A 26,976-nucleotide genomic window follows, 5' to 3' on the forward strand; every position below is an offset into this window, starting at 1 on the left:
TGTTCCAAGGACAGGTTGAAGATGTCAGTGAAAACCGGGGCCAGTTGGTCGGCACAGACTTTTAGGACGCGGCCGGGGATGCCGTCCGGTCCTGCTGCCTTCCTGATATCCACTTTTTTAAAGATCCGTCTCACCTCATGCTCTGTTACCCTGAACACTGAGTCTCCATCAGCAGACCCCCCCCCCCCCCATTGCCGTGGTTTGTAGGCTGGTGTTGTTATTCACAGCCTCAAACCTCGCATAGAAGGAGTTGAGATCATTTGCTAAGGAGATGTCACTGTTCAGTTTGAGGGGGGTTCCTTTGTAGTCTGTCATTGTTCTGAGGCCCTGCCACATGCCTCTAGAGTCAGCCTGTTCAAACTGAAGTTCAACTTTATCCCTGTAACGCCGTTTTGCCTCTATTACTGCTCTCCTGACGTTGTATCTTGCCATCTTGTGTTCTTCCATGTTGCCTGTCACCAGCCCGGTGTTGTATGCTGATGTGCGCACTTTCAGAGCCTCACGGACGGATTTGTCTACCCAGGGCTTTTGATTTGGGTAGATATTAATTTTGGTGGTGGGGATTATTACTTCTACCTGAGTACAGACATAGTCAATCACCGTTTCGGTGTATTCGTTAATATTGGCTGTGTTATCACGGAGTACACTCCATTCTGTGCTTCCCAGCACTGCTTGGAGTGACTCTACTGACGTCACGGTCCAACGCTTAACCTCTCGCGAGACCACCGGCGTTCGCTTGAGACACTGTTTGTACTTAGGCAAAAGAAAAATTGCGGCGTGATCGCTTTTACCGAATGGACTAAGAGCCTGTGACTTGTACCCATTCTTAAATTCTTAAATAGTAGAAACAAACTATTTATTACATGTTGGACTAGAAATAGTGTCTGTCAAATACTATAAAAGCCATATTATTGTCTCCATAGCTATAATAATAGAATATACAATAGCTCCGCAAAGATCGTGAAATATCGTGAAAATGGTCAAGAAAAGCTGGCGCTAGACAGTGCAGATGGGGAAAGGGCGTGACTCTCAACGAGTTAAACAATTTGAAATATTCAATTGCAAATAGAATCAATTGCTGTTGATTTTTCTTGTAAATTAATCATTTAGATTAACTCTTTGACGGCCACAAGCTTTCCCCATCTGCACTGGCTAGCGCCAGCTTTTCTTGACCATTTTCACGATATTTCACGATCTTTGCGGACCTTGTTGCCCATATGTGCATGTCCAGAGTGAATTATATTGTATATTGTTTACACTGCCTTTTTATTCTATTTTTACTTCTCCACTGTACTTTAATTCTGTGACCTGTACCTGTATGTCTTCTACTACCTATACCTCCCCTCCACCCTCCCACATGCTGCTATGATGCCTGAATTTCCCGAAGGGGATCAATAAAGAAATATCTTATCTTATCACTGGTGTTTCTGATATATACATACTTTATTTTTTTTATAAATATATTTACTATTATTTTATATATATATTTGTCTATAAACACACCTCACCTCTAGCTCTTCGTCACTGGTGGTGACTCTGAAGGGGTGGAGGGTGAAGTCCTCTCCTCCGTCCTCAGGGGGCGCTCCCTCCCCCCACCAGCCATCCTCTGCCTTCAGCACCTGCTTCCTGTTCCGCTGAACCAGGAAAAAGATCAGACCTCCCATCACCACGGCAACCAGCACAGCTGTAAACATCTGGAAGGAGGGAGGAGGTGAATGGGGTGAGTGTGAGGCATAAGTTGTAAAGCGCTTTGGGTAAAAAGCGCTATATAAATTGTGTCCATTTGCCATTTAAAAAGGGCACATCCATATACAGTAAACACTAGGCGTTCCATACTAAATGGTAAATGGTGCATTTATATAGCGCTTTTATCCAAAGCGCTTTACAATTTGTTCCTCACATTTTACTCACTCACACATTCAAACACCGACGGCAGAGGCAACCATGCAAGGTGCCAACCTGCTCATCAGGAGCAGTTGGGGGTTAAGTCTTGCTCAAGGACACTTCGACACGCTGCCCGGGAGGAGCGGGAATCGAACCAGGAACCTCCGGATTACCAGACGACTGCTCTACCTCCTGAGCCACTGTTTACTGTGTTCATTATAATTTTGCATTGTCCCATCCAAATAAAGTAAAGTAACTACCTCCCAAGCCACAAATAAGTGTCCCTCTGATATAACTTTCCATATTACATATTGAAAGTGTTTTGGCCAACTCTTCAGTCAGGGACTGGGTGCCAGTATTGTTGAGTGCAACATTTTATTTATGTTTCTCAATCTGAAAAGAGCAAGCAGTTGGTGGCCCCTCCCCTCTGCATGTTGCTGTTTTTAAATGGGAATAACACCCAATTTCAGAATTCATATGTGTACAGTAATTCCTATAGGGTCTAAGACAGTCCACATTTTGGAGTCCAAAAGCTTTAGTGACAACAACTCTCAAATAATTAGTGGTCAAATTTGTCAGGTATAAAGTCTGAAGCTGCTCCATAGACAATGGACTGGGAGAGATTGTGTAGAGATGACACTGAGAACAACCTGGGCAATGTTCTGCTGAGTATACTGGTACATTTTCTGTCTCAGAACATTTTCTGCCATATTGAGATAACCTATGAGATAACAAATGCACCCACTTGCACGTGACCAAGTCACTCCCATGCGTCTCCCTATATGACGCCGGAAATGGTCACGCTCACCCTTCCCAGTTCGATTTCCATAAGTGGAAAAACATCCAAGGGACCTCAGGGCGCTAAGAGCGAGACGCTCAGCCAGTATTCATATAACTAGGTTATAAAATAAATAAGGCTGTAAAAGTTAACGCGGTATTAACGCGTTATCGCCACAATTTTTTTTAACTCAAGATTAACTTTTAAGAAAAGAAATTTTTTTTTTTTTCTTTTTACTTTTTTTTTTTAAACTAGACTTCACTCAGGTGTATTATTGATGCTCTCATTGATACTATGTTTGTTTCTGAAGTGTGTGTGTGTGTGTGTGTGTGTGTGTGTGTGTGTGTGTGTGTGTGTGTGTGTGTGTGTGTGTGTGTGTGTGTGTGTGTGTGTGTGTGTGTGTGTGTGTGTGTGTGTGTGTGTGTGTGTGTGTGTGTGAGTGAGATATATATAGAGAGAGGGGGTGAGAGAGATGAGGAAGGGGCAAGAGAGAAAGAGAGCTGGGAGAATGTGTGTGTGAGAGGGGGTATGTGATTACTCAGCCCTTGTGTGGGTGAATGTAACAAGTTCTTAATGTTTTCTTTCCCCTATTATTTCATGCACACTTTATTCATTGTTTTAAATTATTATTTTCTTTTAAGTTATTTTGTGCATCACTCTGTTTTGAATTTGACGCAAATTTGCAATGCATGAGGGTCATCCTTTTGTGTTAAATGGCTGCATAAAGCAAGCATTTGTTGACTCTCATGTTGATAAGAGTATTAAAACTTGGAACTTAAAAAAGATCCGTTTAAGGTAGATAAATATTTGTTTTTTTTAAATGCGATTAATTTGCGATTAATCGCGAGTTAACTATGGACAATCATGTGATTAATCGCGATTAAATATTTTAATCGATTGACAGCACTAAAAATAAGTCCACACTCATCAGGGTGAGGACCGCCCCGCGACATCACATCTGCACCCACATTCTCCCTGCCGGGGATGTGGAGAGCCCTCAGGCTGCGCAGATTGAGAAACGCCCATAGCCAGAGCTTGACCGCCGCCCGGTGCAGACGGGGGGAGCGTACTCCTCCCTGTCTGTCGATATACGACGCTGACGTTGTGTTGTCCGTCCTGATCAAAACATACAGGGCTGTACGCTAAGCTTTTTCACTAGGGGCACACTTGCCCCTAAATGAGAAATTTAGGGGCAAAGAATATTTTTTAGGGGCAAATTTTTAAATAACTATTTTACCATTATAGTAGGGCTGGGCGATATGGCCTCTAAATGATATTGCGATATTTTTTGGCCATATCACGATACACAATATATATCGCAATATTTTGACATTTCCTAAAGCACTTAAAAATGCTTGATTTAACCCTTTGATGCATACAGTCACGCCAATATGATGATTATAATAAGTCCCTGCAACATATGTTTGCATTATTAAACCATGAAGATGCTTTAAAAAATTATTTAATGAAAATGTACTAAGAGTAGTCTACTGACACACTAATAAAAAAAATTATTTACATCTAAGACTATTTATATAAAAACTCTTGGGTGCCCTTTTTTTGCACAGTACTGTGTTTTCTATCCACTTTAGCCAAACACACACACACACACACACACATATATATATATATATATATATATATATATATATATATACTACTGTGAGAAAATAATAATTACACACAAAGGGATAATGGCTTATAGCAGACTTAATGATTTTAGAATATTTCAGATAATGAAATTAAATGTTTATCATCAACTATCCAGTTAGTATTTATACTGTCTGTAACGTTTGGCTACTTTAAATCATTGAATGTAGAGAGAGAGCGAGAGAGAGAGAGGGGGCGAGAATGCACAAGAGAGCCAGCCCCCCCCCCCCCCCCCCCCCCGGGTTTTGTTCTAGGTTCGCGTTTTGATCGTCTAAGCTGCCGTAGGTGATGACGTCACACTCGAATGTAAACAGGAAGAGTCTAACACAGAGATGGAAAGTCACAGTGGATGATATACAGAAACGAATAACTAATAAATATGAAGTTATGTTTAAACTTCTGTTGTCAAGCGTTGTCACTTGTCAATATAACCCACCCCCTTTCCTCACTTTTCCACCGTCCCTGCTTCACTCGGGACCACCAGCTAACGTTAGCCTATAGCTCCGCCGTCCCTGCTTCACTCGGGACCACCAGCTAACGTTAGCCCATTGCTCGTGTCAATTAAATTGCATGTTATTAAATGTCCGCGCTGGTCTGTCTAATGAAATTACAACCGCAACATTATGTCGCCTGTACAGCCCTGGTTGTAGGCTAATGTTAGTGTAGTGAAATGCGAATGAAGGGGTGAAATCACTATTCGCAAGCTTGCGAGTAGATATAATTTTTCATTCGCACCGGCCAAATTAGGGGGCAATTTGCGACGATCTCGTCGCAGCGTACAGGCCTGAACATGCTTGCCCACCACAAGGTGGCCGAGCCGTTTGAGGACCAGAAGGACTGCCTTCAATTCCAACACATTGAAATGTAGTGCAGACCGGGCAGCATGGTCCTGCCAGCTGCCCCCTACTGCGTTGGCCCGACACGTCCCCCCCCATCCCGTGAGGGAGGCGTCGGTGAAGACCGTGACGTGTGATAGCCTGCTGCCCATGGGGACCCCGCTGGTGAGGGCCCCAGTCCTAGGACGGAACCTCCCGAGCGCGCCAAGAACATCCACTCGCCGCCGCTCCGAGAGGGATGCCCATATAGACCTTGAGCTTACAAATAAGCCCAAGTACTCCACCCGTTGACTGGGAAGAGGAGTACTCTACTTCCAGTCTACAGCAAAACCCAGGCTGGTGAGGCTGAGAACGAATCTCCTCGGCCAGGGCTGTCACTGCCGCGGACTCTGATAATAGAGTCTGTACCAAACCCAAAAACAGAGGGCGGGGGTGTGTAAACTGTAACACAAGCGCCACCCTCAGCGTTCTCTCCATCCACACCGACATATGGCTACCACTGCAGCCATACCTGGTAAAATTCCAAAGCGCCCCCGCCGCCAACTGCCGCTGGTCCGCTTGGAATCGTAGATAGGTGGCCCAGTCCCTCCCGCTGTGCGTTGTCAACCCTGGTCTCGCCAACCACGTGAGCAGGGTGTCTCGTGGAGCCGGGATATCGCACCCTGACTCTACCAACGAGGCAATCGCACCCAAGGGGGGGACCCCGACAGAAGGGGCGGTCTGATACGGGGGGAGCGGCCATCACCCCTGGTGACATATGCTCCCCCGCTGAGCATCTTCCTGGCTTAGCTTGCTGAGGACAGCCTGCTCTGCAGCTGGACATGCATGGTGTGTAGTCCTCACACTGCCCGATAGGGTGGGTCTCTACACACCGTAGCCCTGTAGTGATATTACTACCACCCAAATTACGTGTGCCTGCTGACCACCGTGGGATTGGAAGTCCAGACGAGGGAGGCACTAACGTAATACCCGGCCTGGCGAGGGCGGGGCTGGGGGGAACCCACGCTGCGACCTCCTGGGCCTAGAGTTCCCCCTCTGACAAAAAAATTTGATACAGGGAACCCTGCTCCGTCGACAGATACAACACCAGGCTCACCAAACACAGACACATGACGTGTGGTGTGGGAGCCGCTTGACAGCACAGCATTCTCATAGACAGACCCAGGCCTAGCTAGCAACTGGGTGTCAGCCCCTGTCTCCATGAAAAGCTAAATGTGGGGCCGCTTGCTCTTCACTGGAAGAACGCGGCCCGCAGCCAAAGGGAACAAATCAGAGCCCTGTGTCCCGTAGTGTAGCGGGGGGGAGTAACCGGAGAGCGTGCTAGACACAGCTAGATGGCAACGTTTTTTTAGGGCGTGCCCATCTAATATAGCCGATCCCTCGGGCCGCCGAGGCTGTCTGCCTTGTGATCACCTGTTTTCTTTGTGTCCAGGGTATCTCAGGCGGGGGAAACATGGCCGCTGGCCGGGGGCCTCGCCGCAGCCGCTGGCGAGGCCGTGCTCTCACCTCTGGCTGCGTGGTGTGGGGCAGCGTGGGGCCCAGGTCAAATACCGCCCATGCCTCCGTGGACAGACCAAGGTCCACCCGCAGAGAGGGGAGACCTGAGGAGGAGACCTCTCCCCTCCTCAAGGGGAGATTGCTCCTACCAAAGATGCCTGTGAACAACCGTTGACAGCATCCTAGCCCTCCCTGCGGTTATAGCTTGCAGCTAGGTCAAAAGCTGAATAACCTCAAAACCTTGCGCGATAGTTTTGACGTCGGCTGGCCCTAAGGCCCCACCACCCGACACCATTTTTTACAGAAAAACAGCCAATTGAGCAATGTTGCCAGTCGCTGCTAAATTCTGTACCGCGGCGGTATAGGCTTCATCAGCCCACCAGCCACCTGCCGGGCCGACTCATGGCGTCGGCCGGGCGGGACACCTTTCCACCATGTCAGGGCAAAGGACTGATGCCACCTGCTTCACTAAGCACGGAACACCAGTGGTGGCTGCAGACCAAAGTCTACTACTAGTGAAGCACTGCTCCACTAGTAGTCATGTAACAACCTCCACTGCGGTGTGCACCCGTGAAGGGATAAATTAATGAATGAACGAAAACTCTATTAACATATCGTCGCCTTCTTAAAATAGTGGCCTATAATAGCCTTTTTTTCGAGGTGGACCGCTTTGAAAAAAGAAGAAAAAAAAGCTTTGAGCGTCTTTCTGGGTCTCCCCAGAGCTCGCGCCAGCCGCGGCTCCGCCCCTTCCTCGATGAGTTACATTGATGAGCGCGCTGCTTTCCAAAAAAGTTTAACTAGTTTCAACTTTATGAGCTGGGAGCCCTCCGCCAAAAACGCTGCCGTCGAGAGCTCATAAAACGCGAGGCGCGGCTCTGGGAAGAGGAGCGCGCCTGACGTTTCTCCAGCATATAAATGAATGACAGAAAGGAGCTGACAACTCATAAAATGTCCCCTATGGACACAAGCCCTAAGTCATAATTTCTCGTTTTTCAGGAAACATAATAAACTGAACCATATATAGAATATATTATATTTATTCATAATTTCACACAAAAATGTTATGACAATAGAAGACAATTAACATAAAAATAACTATGTCTATCAATTATGTAACATAAAAGGAATAAATGACTTAGGCCAATTTACGAACATGCTGTTGTGACTTGAGCCATTTTAAACCTGACTTAGGCCAAATTACTTCTTGAGTACGTGACTTGGGCAAAACGTGTCCCTTCTTTTATTCCCACTTCTTTGACAGACAATGGGGAAGGATAAGCCACACTAGCAGGGCACACAGAGACTCAGGAGACAGAGGGCAGTTTGGCCGTGGTTGGCCCTTTAATTCAATAAAGCAAACTCAACAGTTACAACTCAAATCACTTATGAGGGCCGACGTTCCACTCTACTGGTTAAAGTTGCTTACTTGTGAGTAGTACGTTTGTTGATAAAGAAAAATACTGTCCACAGCCGCTCCAGTGTAAAACAAAGATATCCAAATGGTTTATTTCTCTTCCACAGCGAAGTCTTTCTTTACAGAAGTGGTCCTAAAGCTATTTTCCTAAATATTCACGTTACTATACAAGGTAAGAAAACTGTATTTTCCCAGTCTCCAAAATCACCACCGACTCGACACATGAAAATTCCTCCACACTGGAAAGCCGTTATCAACTTGCCGGCTCTTTCCACAGCAAAACGGTAGGCTTGGCACCTTGGTTGAGAAATGCAGGCTTCAGTCTATGTTGTTTAGTCTATCTGTTCAGTCCTGTTCAGTACTGTTTCAAGCTACACACTGCCTGTTCTTCTTCTTCTTATTTGAATTTCCGGCAGTGTAGACGCATCGTGGCGTATTACTGCCCTCCGCAATTCTTTTTATGGGCTCTTCTTCTTCTTCTCATTCTTCTTCTTCTACTGGACCCCGTCATCAACTACATTGTCCATTGAAGTGCAGCTAATGCTGCTACTTCCTGTCTGAGCCCCCCTCCGCGGGACCCTCCTTGCCCCCTGCGATCTTATTCTGGGCTGCTTTGTCCCTCTCAGCCCCCTCAGCCAATTCGCTATACACCTCCTCCCAGTCCAGACCTTCCATTCCCAGATGTTGAACCGCTATCCTAACAATCATCTTCACCATCGCTGTTTTACCCTTAGCCTCTGCCATACCAGTAACTACCCCTGCCACGAAGGCCACAATACCTAATTTCTCCTCCCTTCCCCTCTCTCTTTCCTCCTGTTCTACCCTCTCTGTCAAATGCCCTCCTTCAACCCCCTGCACCCTTTCTTGGCTGCCCTGTCCTACCCTACCCTGCTAACCGCCTCAGCATACGACAATTTACCCTCCCTTCTCACTCTCCAATCCGCGACCTCCTTCTTCATCACCTCACACCCCCTAAACGCTACACTATGCTCCCCACCACAACTACAGCACATCGGCTTCACTCCCTCTCCACACTTCCCATATTCATGTTCCCCGCCACACCTAGCGCACCTCAGCCCCTTCCTACACGTAGTAGCTATATGGCCAAACTCCTGGCACCTATAGCACCTAAGAGGGTTCTGAACAAATTCCCTAACCCTATACATCCTACGCCCTACAACCACCTCCCTAGGAACAACCCCACCCTCAAACTTAATCACTACCGTCTCCGTCACTGCCCTCTCTGCTCCCCTCTTCATCCTTTCTGCACTCTTAACTATGCCATTACGCCCGTCCCCCTTTAACTCTTCCACCAGCTGCTCTACTGTAACCTCGACCGGTACCCCAGCTATCACCCCCTTACATCCCCCCTCCCTCTTCTCCCCTACTCTCGCCACCTTACTTATACCCACCTCTCCAATGCTCCTCATCTTCCTAGCCATCTCCACCTGCCCCTCACTACCACACCCTACGGCCAGATTCCCATCCCACAAAACTCTCGCGTACTTTACCTCTCCTAATTGCTCGGCAATGAGTTTGGGCAACTCGAGCCTACCTACTTTCCCCTCTCCCCTCTCCCCCTCAAGCCTGACCACTATATGAATCACTTCCACTTATGTACATTGTGTCTGTCAGGAGCCTTGCAACGATATCTGACGACCGGATGAATTTAATCGACGCACAGCCCCCATATCCTGTTTGCCAGTGTAACTCGCCCGACCATCCACCAGGCGGCGGTATTGAGCCGTTGTTGCCTTCACCTTTAGGGTCCAGCTGGAGCGTTGCGGGTGTATATATGAATTATGATTGATCTCAATAACGCTGTACAGCGAGGTCTGGCGGTCAAAGCATGGCGGGCAATAACGCTTTAAAGCGTTTCCGGTGGTGGATGTGTTATAAGGGAAATATATGGAAATCTGCAAACTAAATCCTTACCAATCAATTTCTTCACTAATGTGTTTGTAAAGGTGTGTAGTAAGATGTATTAAAAAGTTGAAGTTCAAATCCTGTATGTTTTTTCGTAACAACTGCTCAAAGTCGAGGTACCGAATACCGATTTTCGAAAAATCTAAAATGTTCTGTTTGGCCTTGGGTAACTTGTGAGGGGTCAAACTAGGGGTTTTTCATGATTCTGAGTTGATTGCAATAATTAATTTTTCATTAAAATCATTCCTTGGTTGAAAAAAGGCCACGCCCACTCTTATATTTAAATTCGAAAGTAGCTTTATTTGTAGTTACAAGTAGTTACAAGTGCTGATCACTTCAGGAGTCAATCTCTGAGTCTTCTCCAGACTCACCACCATCATGACCACAATTCTTGCATGCAATTCCTTTACAGACTCCACATGCTGAGATGCACTTAACGCCATTCCTCTTGCAGCTGCACCGCCGGTTGCTGCAATCTCTGTTACAGTTGCAGCTTGTGAACTGCAGTAGCTCCTCAGGAGCCATGGGGTCTAGTGTTGGGACTGGCTCATAGCCATGTACACCTAATGTCCATCCATAGTCACTGGGGTTCAGAGACATACTCTGCTGACCAGAGTGTATCGCCCAGAGTGAGGAGTAGCTGGTCTTGTGTCACAGAAGAGGCGAGCTCAGTAATGGGAAGAAATGTGATGGTGTTTATCCCTGTCCTTGTTCTGTTGGTGAATGGAAGAATCTTCACTTCAGCTCCTCTCAGGATCTTAGCTCTGTCAAGTGCCTTCAACTTCACTCACAGCTGCTGTCGTCTGGGGATCTGGCAAAGATGGTGCCGGAGAGGTGACTTTGATCCAACCCACTGAATGGAAAGGAATGTTTCCCTGAATAGAGACAATTCTTAAATCTATATTGTCTGACAAACTGAGTGAATACATTGGTTGTTTCCCCAACCTCCATGACCACCCGATTGTGATGGCTAGTTTCACTTCCACTGGCTATCGTAAATGATAGATCCTCAAGGTCAACCGCAACCTCATCATCGATCTGCTCATCAGTTTCTTCCACAATGGTATAAAGAGTATCAGAAGTATCTTGGATGCCATCTCCATTCCTGTCATTAAGGAAGCAGTATTTGTAGTTTTGTGTCTCGGAATACGACTCTGTGTATCCCAGCTGGTGTAACTTGTTGAGCATCCATTTTGACCCAAATCTATGATCAAGTTGTATGGCAAGCCCCATCTATGGCAAAACTCCTGATCGAGGCCGACAGGCCTTTATGAAGTTCTGCCCCCAAATGGCTACTCTTCGTCGGTCTTCACTATTGGCCTCAGGAACATCTGACTCTGGATGTGTTAGGGCAAGGGTTGGCGGAGCCCAATAGCAGAACACAGGTGGAGAGAGAATGGAGCGTTTTAGGTTGGCTTTAATGTTTACCCCCAAGCAGACAGGTTTACAACATCAGAATGTGCAACAGGTACAAGAATGTGCAATGGACGAGAGCAGGTGCACTCCTTGTGCAGCACAGGGTGTCCAGGTGGGAGGTGTACCAGAGCGGTGGTCCTGGACACAGAGAGAACAAGATTAGGACAAGTTATTTCAACAAGGATAGAGTAGCAAGGCTAGGGTTTGTTGTCGTACCTAGGAAGTTAGGTTAACACTGTGACGAGGGTAGAGCAGGATCCGTGGGCTGAAGTAGTAGTTCGCTGACGAGGGAATCCATCACAGCTGTGTCAATTAGTGTCCCACTGGCAGCGTGGGAATCCTGGGGTCGGATGCTGCCCATACAAGGGTGTGAGAGGATGAGGGGTGAGGAAGGCTCTCGCCGTGACTATGACAGGATGTCAGTCATACTGTGTGCTGTGGGATATGACTTTGGGTCTAGATCGACCATGGCGATGTCGTTGCATACAAACTTTAGTGCAGTCTTTATGATCTGAGTCTTCTCATCTCCATGCTCAAGATTAGCATGATGCTCTCACAGAATGTTGTCTGTGTCATCTTTGAGGCAGAGCACATCTGCCCTTCTCTCCTGTGATGTGAAATACAAGGTGTCATGGAATTTATCTTGGAGTTTCTTCTTTAGCCAATACTTTGAATAGAGGCTCTTATCTGGTGACAGATCAAACTGCTGTAGCTTTTTGTGGACTTGGTCAAGAGTCATCACCCCATGCTCGCGTTCTGAGTCTAACCAATCACAGAATTCAACAAAAACAGCCTCTCGTTCCTCATCAATTTCTTCCTTTGTCCTCTATCTTCAGTCTTGGAGTAATGGCCACCTGTCTCAAAAAGAGTTTTGCAGCGCAAATGGTACAGGGTTTCTTCTGCCACAAGGTCATTGATCCCTTCCAGACGTCCAACAACTTCAGTGCCCCAGTCATCCCCGCGACTCTGTGCTGTCTTCCGCAAGCTTGCCTTCAGTCTATCGGCAGTCAAATTATCTGGCACTCTGTATCTCTTTCTAGCTTCCTCTGGAAGTTTTGTAGATCTATGCAGGTTGGTTGCAAAGAATGCATACATTCTTGTACAGAAGCTGAATGGACCATGAACTTGTAGAACTGCATGCAGAAGCTGCACTGAAGTCAGAGCAAGTGCATCTTCTCTTCTTTGCTGACTCTTTCTCTGCCTTTAATGTTTGGCCTGAGTTCTTGGTGACTTCAACAAATCTGTTGTATAAATCATCTTTACACTTTTTGTGGTACCTGAGTCTTCCTATGTTCTGAGCCTCCTTCAAACGCTCCAAAATCTTAGCATTTTCAACTACTTGTGCTTGTTCCAAAAAAGTAGGGTAGCCTTTAGGAGTTGGCTGTATCAGCCTCTGAGCTGGTGTCTCCGGGCTTTCACAGATGAAACAATTTAGCAAAGGTGGAGTCGAGTCCATCCATACTGCAGCTAGACTAATATGTCCTACAAAGTAGAATAAACATTGTATTATTCAGTCATAATATCATTATTTTGTGACATTAAAGACAATATCATGTACAGTAGATGATTAACATTGTAATAGATATTATTGCAAAGGAAAATAGAAGATCTGCTTCACAGTAACGTTAAACACAAAAGATCCTGTCAGACAATACACCACTGTAACCTAATGGGCCAGAAAGCTAGCATTCAAGAAAATAAAATGATCATAAGATTCAGTTTGAGGTGTGTAATACATCATGGTAGTTGGATACAATCATGGAGTAATACATCATGGATTTCACGTTAGCTAGAATAGATAACCATGTTGTTGCGCCTAATGTTACATAGCTAACAAGTACGAAAAGTTGACAACTAATCATGGAGTAATACATCATGGATTTAACGTTAGCTAGCTAACCATATTATTGCGCCTACTGTTACACAGCTAACAAGTAAGCAAAGTTGACAACTTGTACAGTATGTTACATTTCATTACCAAAGTAGTGACATGAAATATTTCAAGTAAAAAATGTAGATAATACTTACATATCAGGCGTAAAAAGCAGTCTGTCCATGATCAAATGAAGGTTGCAAATGGCTTCAGCATGTTAACTCTAAACTTCCTCACTCTGAATGCCAACCAACTATAATAATAATAATAATAATAATAATAATAATAATAATAATAATAATAATAATAATAATAATAATAATAATAATAATAATAATAATAATAATAATAATAATAATAATAATAATAATAATAATAATAATAATATATTATTATAAGTCCTAAAAGGGCAAATAGTAAAGTAATCAAACAATTTTTATGCTAGCAGTGGAAAGGCATTGTGGGGGGGGGTGGGGGGCCGAGCGGGAAAGGTGGGCATAGCCATTTTTCCACAAAGGAATGATTTTAGTGAAAAATAAATGATTGCAATCAACTCAGAATCATGAAAACCCCATAGTTTGACCCCTCACAAGTTACCCAAGGCCAAACTGAACATTTTAGATTGTTCGAAAATCGGTATTCGGTACCTCAACTTTGAGTAGTTGTTACGAAAAAACATACAGGATTTGAACTTCAACTTTTTAATACATCTTACTACACACCTTTACAAACACATTAGTGAAGAAATTGGTTGGTAAGGATTTAGTTTGCAGATCGGTCAAATATCTGATAAAATTCCCTTACTATTAAGAGGGTGACGATATTGCAGAATGGGCTAGCCCAATACACACAATTGTTAAGGGGATGCAGACCAGAGAAAACGTTAGTCCTGTCCACATCAGGGACCCCCATTTTCAATTCATAGATTCACAAAAAGCACACCTGCCCTGAGCCTCAGCCCATCCACCCATGTAAAGGGTAAATAAGCCCCCGTTAAACCCCCAACATTAGACACCGATTGACCATCAGCATGAATGGTTAAGAGGACGGAAGACAGTAAAGACAGCCCTCGGCGGGGTACATGGGAACCGCGCCCCAACATTGTAGCATTAGCATTAGCTGCGCGCTAGGATACTTGGAAAAACATCCAAAAGAGAGTCATGTTTTCCCAAATAACCCGCCCCCCGCGCCAATACATCACTCGTCGTCTCACGAGACAACAAGCAGTATTACCCTGCTAGTATCAATGCCTGATAGCGCAGGCCCTACCTGTGCATGACTTAGCTCGACTGCTAACCGTCCTCTGTCCGCTGTCACGAGACAAGGAAAACCCAGGACAGGACCGCTGCGCTGTTAGGATGTGCCGAGAACGTTCCGGGGGCTGGTGAACTTCTGGCGAATACCCAACATTGTGTAATTTCTTCCTACGTTTCATAACAACCAGTTCACGAAGTGCACTGCTACTTCCGCTTTTTGGAAACTAAATGAGGAGGGTGAGCATGACCATTTCCGGCGTCATATAGACCACTGCAACACTTCCGGGATTCTGAAATCGGGGAGGAGATAGCGGGGGGAGCATATGAATGAATGTGGATGAGAGCCGTGATGTAAGTGGTTGCAGCTACGGCTGTGGGGGTGCTAGAGACATGATCCAATAGACTTTTACGCGCCTGAGTTTCCTGAACACGGCGCGACCCATTCCTAATCGATCAGAACTAAATCGGCCGAGATCAAGTCCCTTTTCCAGCACCTACTCCCCAAACACATGCGCAGATTGTCAACGGAGTCTGGACGACGCGAGATGACGCACAAATGAATGTGGACTGTTCCATCAGAGGGGGGAGCTTGTGTGGTAGTGTAAGTGGCTACATACCACTGCACTTAAATATAAACATTAGTCTACCTGGAGACTCAATGAGGTAATTGTAGATGTCGCCATAAGACACGTCTGGCCATTTAGTGGGATCATTTTTTCATTATCCTGTTCGGCTGAAAGGACACTGGCCACGGAAGCTCCCCCCTCTGATGGAACAGTCCACATTCATTTGTGCGTCATCTCGCGTCGTCCAGACTCCGTTGACAATCTGCGCATGTGTTTGGGGAGTAGGTGCTGGAAAAGGGACTTAATCTCGGCCGATTTAGTTCTGATAGATTAGGAATGGGTCGCGCCGTGTTCAGGAAACTCAGGCGCATAAAAGTCTATTCGATCATGTCTCTAGCACCCCCACAGCCGTAGCTGCAACCACTTACATCACGGCTCTCATCCACATTCATTAATTTGCTCCCCCGCTATCTCCTCCCCGATTTCAATGTAACGCAAGTGCAATGGTCTATAGGGAGACGCATGGGAGTGGCTTGGTCACGTGCAAGTGGGTGCATTTGTTTGTTTCGCGTGCACGCTAGGTGCGTGGAAATAATAGGTTATCTCAATATGGCAGAGCGAGACGCGATAGCCAGTAATGAGATATAACACTACTAGAATGAAGCTCATTTGGATATACAAATAAAAAAGATTCAAGTTAAACGTTCTGTCGGTTAACAAAATCAGTCTCCCATTCACTGTCAGTGAAGCAGCTCGATACCTGAAGTAAGTTTGATTATCTCTGGTTTCTGGCTTTGAGAGAGAGAGCGAAAGTAGTTCACAAATATTGATTGAACTTTACTAGGCCATGGAAATAACGGAATTCTTAATTTGGGTGGTGTTCCCCTTTAAGCAAGTTACAGAGTGGAAATTTGGCATGTTTACTAAACTAAAAAAATTAAATAACCTAGGAAATAACACAACACATCACAACAACTCAGTCTCCTACCACTATGGCTTTATAAACAATTTAGGTCCACACAGTAATAGCGTTATGAATAGCGTTGTGTGTTGTTGTTTGTAGTAGTTGGTGTACAGATCCCAGTGTAGCCAGCTGAGAGAGATTAGGTAGAGAATGGACCAGAATGGACCGGACCCTGATGTAAACAAGACGAAAGTATTTCTCTGGTCTGCATCCCCTTAACAATTGTGTGTATTGAGCTGTACTGTACTGTACCCATTCTGCAATCTGTTAATAAAGTTTTCATTCATTCATTCACAGATCCATATACGCGGCCAAAACGTTGCATATGACACGTTTACTGTTTTCGGGTTCCACGCAAACAATAAACGTGGAAAAATAAGAATTTACAACGGGAACTTCATATTTAAATGTATATTCCTATTATTCTGTGTGGGATTGGCTCTACAATGTACTCCTACAGTGTGTAAAATGTCCTGGTCACACACAGTCCACCAGGCCCGTCCATGGCAACGGTAGTTTGTAACGACTACGTAATAACACATTAACCCCCCGACACACACGCTCTCTCTCTCTCATGCTGACTCAGCTGATTTGAAAAAATGAACACTTAAAATAGACCTCTAAATGCATTATAATCTGATTATGACAGGTCGAAAAAGTAACGATACATATTTTGAAAGACAAGACGAGAGATCCGATTATTACTGCATCATCTCATGGAGTGACAGATCACACGGCATTTATCAATAATAATAACCAATGTCTAACTATTTCATCTAGTTCATAATATTGCCACAAGTCATGTCAAAACAATACTCTCGGTCAATACTCAGCCCCAATACCAGGTCCAATGCATTAATTAAAACCCAACTGAAAGTCAACACAAAACCCACTCATATGCAGATCGTATAATTTGTCTATTGATCAACTTTGCAACATTGTTTCTCACCGTTGTCAGAGTGCAGCGGGCGACGATGGAAACACAAACACCATATCCCAAATAAAGACTATTGTATGGTCTGGAGGAGAACCGAATAAAGAGGTGAAGAAAGCTGCGTGCCGTTTGTTTAGTTGACCTACCTTTAACCCCGAGGCGAGGTGCAACAGAAAAGATAATAAAGTCAACAGTCTCTGTCCTCTCTCTCTCACACGGTCCCTTGGCTCCGTTCGATTCCACAATCTCCTTTCCTCTTTAGCATCTTAACAGCCACACTTTGGTCACAGACAGTAACAGCTCCACCCGAGCAAGATGGAAAAAACAATGACCAAATTGGTTGAGGATGTTTATTCTCTCTGGTTATGTAAAAAGGGAAATGCCACCAGAGTTACAGCAGTAAGAACTGGTTGGAATGAGATGTGTTGTTGACAACATGAGTATTACCAGCTAATAAGCTGCAGCCCCGGAGCCTAATAGCTGCAGGACCAGTCTCAGTCGGGACCCTCGTTTTTCGCGACAGTGCCATCTAGCTAATTGGATAACCAAGGGGTGTGTGTGTGAGTATATGAGTAGAGAGTACTGAATGTGAACCAAGGTTTATTAGTGGATGAAATGGGACAAAGATGAATGATGTAGTTTGTTATGTTAGTTTATCATCGCTTAATTAAAAGGGGCACTTCACCAAAAGAAAAACTGGTTTATTTTGCACATCATCTCACACACATCCAAAAACAGTTTCACACACATTCATTTAGTTGGACAGTTATTGAGAGTACATTCGTTTGAATGTGACCACCAGTGATGTCATTGGGGACATTGAATCCCTGTGTTGTGTCAATTACAGCCCCATGAAATGATGTAGATGAAATAGCAATGTCTTGTTTTATAGACTGCTACTTTATTATTTAATTGAGCTGTGATTAACACAAGGATCCAATGTCCCTGATGACATAATCAAACTAATTTACTCTCAATATTAACAATGTCAAACTAAATGAATGTGTGCAAAACTGTTATTGGAGGTGTGTGAGATTATGTGCAATATAACTTGGCATTTATTTATATTTTTTGATGATGATGAAGTGCCCCTTTAAGATGAAAACGCATATTATGTAAAAACTTCAAAATGGTCTCAACATGGACAACATTGCCACCACCATCAACCATAATAGAATGGTCAGTGCCAACAAAGACAAAAGCACCAGATTTACTGGCGGCATTTGGGTAAATAAACATTTATTGGATGCCTAACACAATCGTTTTCAGTAGACAAAATGTTATCGGAGGTGTGGGGTCTCTCAACAATTCTGTGTGGAAATCAGAAGGTCCTGCTTCAATCACGTTCCACATGGTGGCCATGATGAACAGATTTCTGTGTAAAAAAAAAAAAATGAAAACCTAGACTGTTGATATAAAATCAATAAACCACATACAGAAGAGAAGAAAACTTGAGACATGCTGTGTGTTTTCTTACCATTCATCGTATACGTCCACCTTAAAAAGAAAGGTGGAAAAATAAATACAAGGCTTAAAAAAAGTCAAGGTTCAACTTGCTTTCCACTAACAATCTTTTTAAAGATTCCCCAACCCCCCCCCCCCCCCCCTTCTTTTGACCTTTCCTGGCTGCCTAAACTGGTTTTTATTATTGATACAATCAAGGATGTGATCAGATTAGACGCAAGACACCAGGGAGACAAACAAACAAACAGAAAGCAAGTTCTTTCCTGGAATTGAGGAAAAAAAATTAAAAATAAAACCAGAAATAATTATCACATCCCTGACTAACACTGAATCAGTACAGGTAGCCAGGCCTCATCCCAACCCCTCCCAAGATATTATCCCAAAACGTTTCTCTCCAACTCTTGTCTCCATCCCATCCGTTTTGTGCTCCCTCTCTCTCTCTCTCTCTCTCTCTCTCCAACCGTTGTGGTTTCTACATTGATTGATCTCAAAGACAGTCCCAGGGGTGACACAAGGTTGTTTTCTTCTTCTCTTCTCCGTGTCTCTCAGTCCGTCTCCATGGAGCCGCTGTGCGTCTCCTTGGATACCATGAGTCTCATCAGTTTGCCGTGGAGCTTCTCGATCTTCTTCACGTCCTGGGCTTGATCCGTCTTGTACTGTAAACACTGCAGAGGAGAGTAGGATTTGATTTGATGTTTTTTTATTTTCGTGTCTTACATACAGGTGTATGCCTGCCCAGCCCATATGGGCTTACAAGACACAAACAAGTATATAATAGCATACTTGACAAATTACGACATATAGACCAAGATGGCCACAAAAAAAATAAAATACAATAAAACGTAATATAACACAAGCTGTAAGCAATGTATGTAAACAAAGACACAAGAGGAATTCATATACAATATATAGAATATAGTGTGTTTTGTCTCAAGTGGCCATGCTTTCTCCAAAAATCCTGCAAAACTGAAGATGTCCTCCTCAAAAAGACAACTCAACATACAACTCTCAGACTGCCAAAACAAATCCGGATTTACAATTTGAATTTTCTCAAATAAAGCCCTCCTCAGCAGAGAGTAGGACAGTAAATGTGGGGTCCGTTTTTTTCTTTTTCTTTTTTCTATTGGAACAGCCAGAAATCATTACACCGACAGGCAGAAAAGTTCCACATGTTTTCTGGGTAGATTTGAATTTAGTTGATTTTTCCAAGTACATTTTTCTATCATACTAACTTGGTAAATACTTAACTAGTATTGAAATCTACAATAATCGTTTTCTGACCACTAGAGGGAAGCAAGGAGACAAAGAAAATAAATAATGGAATAACAACAGACACCATGGTGGCTCAATGAGACCTTCTGACAGCAGGTGGTCATATGTAGAAAATAATGATTGCAGCTTTATACAACAGGTCGCAACCTGCGGGTTCAGAACTAAGGCAAGTCAAGCCGGCTAAGCCTGCCATGGAACATCTGGAACTTGCCATGGAACATCTGGAACTAGCCCGGACCTCTTGGCAAAAAAGTTTACTTAACATTTACATGTTAATACTTCCATGGTGGTAGGGTTGGGGGTCTCTCATCCTGTAATAATGAATCCCTGACCATGTAATCACATTATCAATATCAAAAATGAGTTTGAACGTGTCTGACAAACCCATAGAACAGGTAAATAAAGTAAAATTACTGGGCATAATAATTGATAGCCAGCTGTCGTGGGCAGAACACATTGATACCATAGTGAAGAAGATGGGGAGTGGCATCTCCATGGTGAGGAAATGTCTCTTATGTCCCTACATATATTGTGGGACAGGTGGCGAAATCTTTAATTTCATGTCACCTGGATTATTGTGCACCAGTATGGTCCTCTGCATCCAAAGGTCAACTAAAGAAATTGCAAACTGCCCAGAACAGAGCTGCAAGGTTAGTTTTACATTGTTCCATGAGAACAAACACCATCACTATGCACCGACAACTCTCATGGTTAACGGTAGAGAATAGGCTGGTTTTCAACACAGTTACATTTTTCAGGAACACTGTCTTTTCGTCTCAACCCGTTTTCTTATACAAACAAATTGTCAGATGCAGTCAGGTTCATTCTTATTTTACTAGGTCAGCTGATGATGGACAGATATTATGTTACCACGTCCAAAATCAAATGCTTTAAAGAGGACTGTTGTTTATCGTGCCATCAATCACTGGAATAACTGCCCACTGTACATAAGTAAATTGAATAGTAAAGTGTCTTTCAAATATCACCTGAGAATGCACTACTTAAATATGTGAGCAAAATATTCTGATGTTGATAATGATGTCTGCTAGGTCTCTCTACTCTGTCCGCTAGGTCTCTCTACTCTCTGCTAGGTCTCTCTACTCTGTCCGCTAGGTCTCTCTACTCTCTGCTAGGTCTCTCTACTCTCTGCTAGGTCTCTCTACTGTCTGCTAGGTCTCTCTACTCTCTGCTAGGTCTCTCTGCTCTCTGGTCTCTCTACTCTGTCCGCTAGGTCTCTCTACTCTCTGGTCTCTCTACTCTCTGCTAGGTCTCTCTACTCTCTGCTAGGTCTCTCTACTCTGTCCGCTAGGTCTCTCTACTCTGTGCTAGGTCTCTCTACTGTCTGCTAGGTCTCTCTACTCTCTGCTAGGTCTCTCTACTCTCTGCTAGGTCTCTCTACTCTCTGCTAGGTCTCTCTACTCTCTGCTAGGTCTCTCTACTCTCTGCTAGGTCTCTACTCTCTGCTAGGTCTCTCTACTCTCTGCTAGGTCTCTACTGTCTGCTAGGTCTCTACTCTCTGCTAGGTCTCTCTACTCTCTGCTAGGTCTCTCTACTCTCTGCGAGGTCTCCTACTATCGGTTAGATCTCCCTGCTCGGTGTGTGAATGTCCTGTTGTCTCACACTTACCACTGAGTCATCGGTGACTTTGATGCAGAGGTTTCCATCACAGTGTCTGTACTTGAGTACTACTCTGACCTGCAAAAAGCACCAATACAAGCGTATTCACAATCACTTCATGACAAAACTGTCAAAGGCATGAACGCAGAAGGCCTTGTTGTGAAGTAAGCAGACGTAGCATATTTACGCCGTAGCTTTGTCACACTCCACATATTGTTATACTGTATAGTGCAATGCACTTTACTGCTACTTTGCACTCTTCTGTTACTCTAATGGTGACGGTATGGAGTTCAAATATTCTCAGTGGGCCAGCAGCCAAAATCATTACATTTTTAGAACATCCCATTTACACAGCAAATCAGTAGCAAATATGACAATTCTTAGTACTTTTTGACCATGATGGTACATCATACAACAATGTCTTAACCATCTAGTATACCAGCTGCCTTACTGTTCAGATTATTAATTGTTTCAGTAGAATCGAGTCATACAATAATTCACTATACATGTGGATACAAATACATAAACGGTTGTGGATGTTTGTAGGACAGCAACGTTTTGGGCATTTGTCATACATTTTAAATATCTATATTTGTGAGAAATCCGTGGTTTGGAGTGGACCTCTCCCTGCATGTGTCCAGTGCAGATCACCAGTCTGTGCTGCTGTTAACAAGCTAACGAGCTAACCAGTTAGCACGACTCTCCACAGTAAATACAATGTATTCTCTTTTACCTGCATGGGATGTGTCAAATACAGTTTTTCTGCTGCACGGGAAAACTCCTCCCACGTCTGAAAGTAAGGCATGATTTTAAGCAAAGTATAGGAATATCGTTCTACTAAAAGATCTCTTAGAGCACCGGCCTTTCAGGAACCATGACGCGAGACGACCACATCAGCACTGTTGGACCACTTCCGGGTCATGGTTTTCAAAGTAAAAGACAATCTATTTCGTCAGATTGATTGATTGATTGAAAATTGTATTAACAGATTGCAGAATGGGTACAATACAATACAGCACAATACACACAATTGTTAAGGGGATGCAGACCAGAGAAAGACTTTCGTCTTGTTTACATCAGGGTCCCCCATTTTCAATTCATAGTGACATTTATGACATACATGACATCATGACATTCATGGCATATAAACAGGTAAGACAATTCTATTTTTTGGTAAAGGTTTCAAGCATTTGTTCCCTTAAATTAAATATTTCACTGGGGAGAGGGACGATTAAATAGTTGTGTCTTCATGTGAGTCATAACGTGATTGTAAGAACAGTCCAATTCCACACATTTACACCACGTTACTGGTGTTAGTCAGTACTAAATACCTATATGTCCCTATGCCATAAATGTCATGTATGTTGTGTATGTCATAAATGTCTATATGAATTGAAAATGGGGGACCCTGATGGAAACAAGACAAATGTCTTTCTCAGGTCTGCATCCCCTTAACAATTGTGTGTATTGAGCATTTGAGCCGTACTGTATTGTACCCATTCTGCAATCTGTTAAATAAAGTTTTCATTCATTCATTCACGGGTAATAATAATGGTCATGGATTTGTTTTGTCAGAACATTTTACTTGGATATGCAATTGTTTTGAGGTTGTAACCAGGCCTTCTTCCATTCAATATCTGGAATACAGGGTTCCAACTCGTCCTGTAAAAATCTGGAAATCCAGTGAGCAAGCGCTCTCCTCGGTTGTCAAGAAAAACAATGAAATGTCCTGGAAAAGTCCTGGGAAATGTCTCAAAAAGCGTGGGAACCCTGGGGTACATTCAAGTGACTCGATCCCATTTGAAATTCCTGTGACCCCAACATTCAAATTCAAAGGACTTGACAGTTGTGTCTCTTTCACAGATTGCAAAGTTTTGTGGTACAGGTATGGGGCAGGCCAGGGTAATAGTAGAAATACATAAATATGCCAATATGGGCAATACAATTAGATCTGAATGTAAAAATAAACAGTGTAAACAATATAATTAACTCATAATAAAAAATATGAGATAAATAAACAGTGTAAACCAACTTATGTTGGTTTGGGTATATGAAGTATGTTCTACATCTTCTACATAGTATAGTTATGGATTCATGTGGTAGTTGCTGCTCTATTATTACACATCACTGTTATTCATATAGCACCATTTGTTCTTGTTATGCATATGGTGATAGATTAATTACTGCAAATAATAGTAATGTAGCTGAAGTGAGGATGACACTTTAGAATTAGTTCATTTAAGACTATTTGATGCATGAACAAATTATGAAAATACAATAGCTTGTGTTTTACAGGTATTCCAGTGGCGGGACTCTGAGGTATTCTTCAGTGTTCCCCCCCCCCCCCCCCCCCCCCGGTTGGCTTCAGCCTGATTCTGTCAGAGCACAGTATGCATTATGTGTCTAAATTCATTATAACAGTATGTTGTTCTTCATTATGCCTGTAGGCGGAGCTCTAACATAGAGTATGTCATTCACCTGTCCTGCGATGGGTGCGTCCTCCTGAGAGAGACGCGAAGTACATGATATTACAGACAGAGCAATGCTGCTTGATTGATTGATTGATTGATTGATTGATTGATTGATTGATTGATTGATTGATTGAAAACGTTATTAACAGATTGCAGAATAGGTACAATACAGTACGGCCGCTCAATACACACAATTGTTAAGGGGATGCAGACCAGAGAAAGACTTTCGTCTTGTTTACATCAGGGTCCCCCATATTCAATTCAACCTAACATATGACATACATTGATTGATTGATTGAATTGATTGATTGATTGATTGATTGATTGATTGATTGATTGAAAACTTTATTAACAGATTGCAGAATGGGTACAATACAGTACAGCTCAATACACACAATTGTTAAGGGGATGCAGACCAGAGAAAGACTTTCGTCTTGTTTCCACCAGGGTCCCCCATTTTCAATTCATCAGGACATATATGACATACATGACATACAGATAGTCAGTACTGCTACATCTATACATTTATGACATACCAGATTTGCAAATACAGTACTGTTTGTGATACAGAAGGAGTCAAGAAAAGGGAGTATATACATTTGACGTAGAAACTGTACATTGGAGGAGGTTGGGTGGGGGGGGTTGGGTACACTGGGATATTGACAACCATACTGGGTAATTTACATTGGAGGTGGTTGGGGGGGGGGGGGGGGCACACTGTATAAACAAGCAAAACTGTACATTGAGGGGGGGGAGACTCTGTACAAACAAACAAAATTGTACATTGGACTATTGACAAAACCATACTAGGTAAATGACTGTACATTGGAGGGGGTTGGGTTAGGATATTTACAGGGGCCAGTGTTGAATTGCAGTCTCCCGTAGGTGTCTCTTGAGAGAGGTTTTGAAAGTGGGTAGTGATCCACATTCCTTTACAGCTTTGGGTAGGGCGTTCCACATTGATGTGGCATAATTGCGAAACGTGTTTAGTCCCTTATTTGAGCCGAATCTGGGTTTAACATGATTTGTGGAGCTCCCTCTGGTGTTGTGATCGTGGTATTCACTGACCTTTGGGAAGTATTTTGCCATGTACATGGGTACCTTGGTCGTGTAGTGTATCTTGTAGACCAGGCCCATTGCAAGTTGCTGTACTCTGTCATCTACTCTAAGCCATCCTAGGTTGTCAAAGTGGGCAGGGGTGAGGTGGGTTCTAGGAGTAAGGTCAAGCAGTAGTCTGACCAGTTTGTTTTGAGATGTTTGTAATTTTGTTTTTAGCGCCTTTGAGGTGCTTTGGTACCATGAGGTGCAAGCATAGTCGTAGTACCCCTGAATGAGTGCTCCTGCCAGAGTCTTCAGGGTATTCTTGTTTACCAGAGAGGAGATCCGGTACAAGAATCGAGTTCGTTGGTTGACTTTTTTTATTACATTGGATGCCATTTTGTCACAGGAGAGATTAGCCTCTAGGATGGAACCCAGGTAGGTAATTTCATCTTTCCTTGTGACAATATTGTCACCCACTGTAACTGAGAAGCCGTCGGTCTTGCTGAGTTTGTTATTTGAACCGAAGAGAATGGACTCTGTTTTGCCCATGTGTAATGATAGTTTGTTATCAGCGAGCCATATGCAGATTCTGCCTAGTTCCGAGCTGAGGGTTTTTTCAACCTGTAACTTGTTCTTGTCAGAGACCAGCAGGGCTGAGTCGTCCGCAAACAGGAACAAGTTGCAGTCACAAGCTGACGACATGTCATTTGCATAAATTAGGAACAGTAGCGGTCCTAGTATGCTTCCTTGTGGAACACCACAGCTCACTGTGAGAGGGGGGGATAGGGTACCGTTTACCTCCACCATCTGTTCCCTCCCCTCAAGGTAGGATTGCATCCAGCTCACTGATAGACTATCAAAACCAATTGCTTTTAGCTTGTCAATCAGAATGGAGTGATTGACCGTGTCAAAGGCCTTTTGTAGGTCCAGCATGACCATGCCGCAGTATTTGCCTGCGTCCACCTCTTGTTTGATGTGGTCATTCAAATAGAGAAGGCATGTGTCAGTGGAGTGGGATGTTCTGAAGCCAGATTGGAATTCGTAGATTAGATTTTTTTCCGCTAGGTACTTTTCGACCTGTTCGTAGACTATTTTTTCCATGACTTTCGAGATGGAGGTGAGAATAGAAACAGGGCGGTAGTTGCCTGGGTCTAATTTGCTGCCCTTTTTGTGCAGAGGGGTCACCCTCGCAATTTTGAAGTCCTTGGGGACGTGTCCCTGTTTTATGGAGAGGTTTATTATGTGTGTGATGATTGGGGTGATGGCGGCTGCTGAGTCTCTGAGGAATTTGGAGGGGATGTTGTCATGGCCAGTGGCCTTGTTAGGTTGGAGGGCGCTCAGTTTATTGAGTACCTCATCTGTTGTTACCATTTCCAGCTTGAAGTCGTCCTTGCGGACCCCTAGGTTTTTGTAGTAAGCTACTATGTGTTCTACCCCATAAAGCCCTGAGTGGGAGGGTAGTTTGTTTACCAGTGTTGTGGCTATGTTTGTGAAGAAAATGTTTAAGTAATTGGCTACATCCAGCTTGTCTGTGATGAGCGTGTTGTCCGTTTTTATGTTTATGTTTGAGAATCTGGTTTTAAGTTTTTTACTGCATCCTAGTTGATTATTGAGTAATTTCCAAAGTTCACGTGGTTTGTTTTTGTTACATACATGACATACAGATAGACAGTACTGCTGCTACATCTAACTGCTCCTGGTCTGCACACTACACACTATTGCTGGGAAATCTATGGTGTCATTCTCTTTTCTTGCACTTTTTTTGACACTGTTTTCGCAGCACGAAGACAGGACATTTGATGATGGTTGTCACAAACTGTTGGAGTGAATAAACTATTGATTTAGGTGCTAGGTAGAGGAATATCCTCCTGACTTCTAGCCTGTCACGTTTGAAAGCTCTCAAAGCTTGTATTATTCATCTTCATGAGTTCATTATGTCTCAACTCCCATACGGCCAGGCTTCATTTGAGTTGTTTTTTTGTTTTGGGTTGTATAACTAATATTAATTTAACATTTCTATGCTGTAGAATATTTGTATACAAGAATCCATTTCATAAATGGGAGACCTTAGAAATGAGGAAAAACCTTATGTCTAAATGGGATTATAACAGTATTGC

At 43.6% G+C, this 26,976-nt stretch overlaps 2 protein-coding genes across 3 annotated transcripts in view; both read right to left on the reverse strand.

Moving 5' to 3' along the window:
* ephx1 (epoxide hydrolase 1, microsomal (xenobiotic)) overlaps positions 1–18,568 on the reverse strand; it is a 44,406-nt gene extending 25,838 nt beyond the window's left edge. The window contains exons 1-2 of one of the 2 annotated variants that reach the window (XM_084326738.1): positions 17,141–18,568; positions 1,509–1,694 (exon numbers count right to left, since the gene is read on the reverse strand). In XM_084326738.1, coding sequence (XP_084182864.1) covers positions 1,509–1,694 — 186 coding nt within the window. In that variant the 5' untranslated portion in view covers positions 17,141–18,568. The other variant, XM_084326739.1, reaches the window with a different exon arrangement.
* Positions 18,569–18,606: 38 nt separating this feature from the next.
* Positions 18,607–22,234, reverse strand: srp9 (signal recognition particle 9). The gene is made up of 3 exons (XM_084325742.1): positions 22,081–22,234; positions 21,357–21,425; positions 18,607–19,123 (listed from the first exon to the last, which is right to left on the reverse strand). Exons 1-3 carry the CDS (start codon positions 22,150–22,152, stop codon positions 19,004–19,006), a joined length of 261 nt encoding a protein of 86 aa, XP_084181868.1. The 5' UTR covers positions 22,153–22,234; the 3' UTR covers positions 18,607–19,003.
* Positions 22,235–26,976: the final 4,742 nt, after the last annotated feature.

This window comes from Notolepis coatsorum (genome assembly GCF_963971535.1).
Source record: "Notolepis coatsorum genome assembly, chromosome: 12".
NCBI lineage: Eukaryota > Metazoa > Chordata > Actinopteri > Aulopiformes > Paralepididae > Notolepis > Notolepis coatsorum.

What these genes read in the sequence shown, in the direction of transcription:
- srp9 (XM_084325742.1), bottom strand. Translation starts at nt 22,152, where the DNA reads ATGCCTTACTTTCAGACGTGGGAGGAGTTTTCCCGTGCAGCAGAAAAA. An exon ending in ATTTGACACATCCCATGCAG is followed by an intron (nt 21,426 to 22,080) that starts GTAAAAGAGAAT and finishes TGCTTTTTGCAG; the next exon opens with GTCAGAGTAGTACTCAAGTA. An exon ending in AAGTCACCGATGACTCAGTG is followed by an intron (nt 19,124 to 21,356) that starts GTAAGTGTGAGA and finishes TCTCCTCTGCAG; the next exon opens with TGTTTACAGTACAAGACGGA.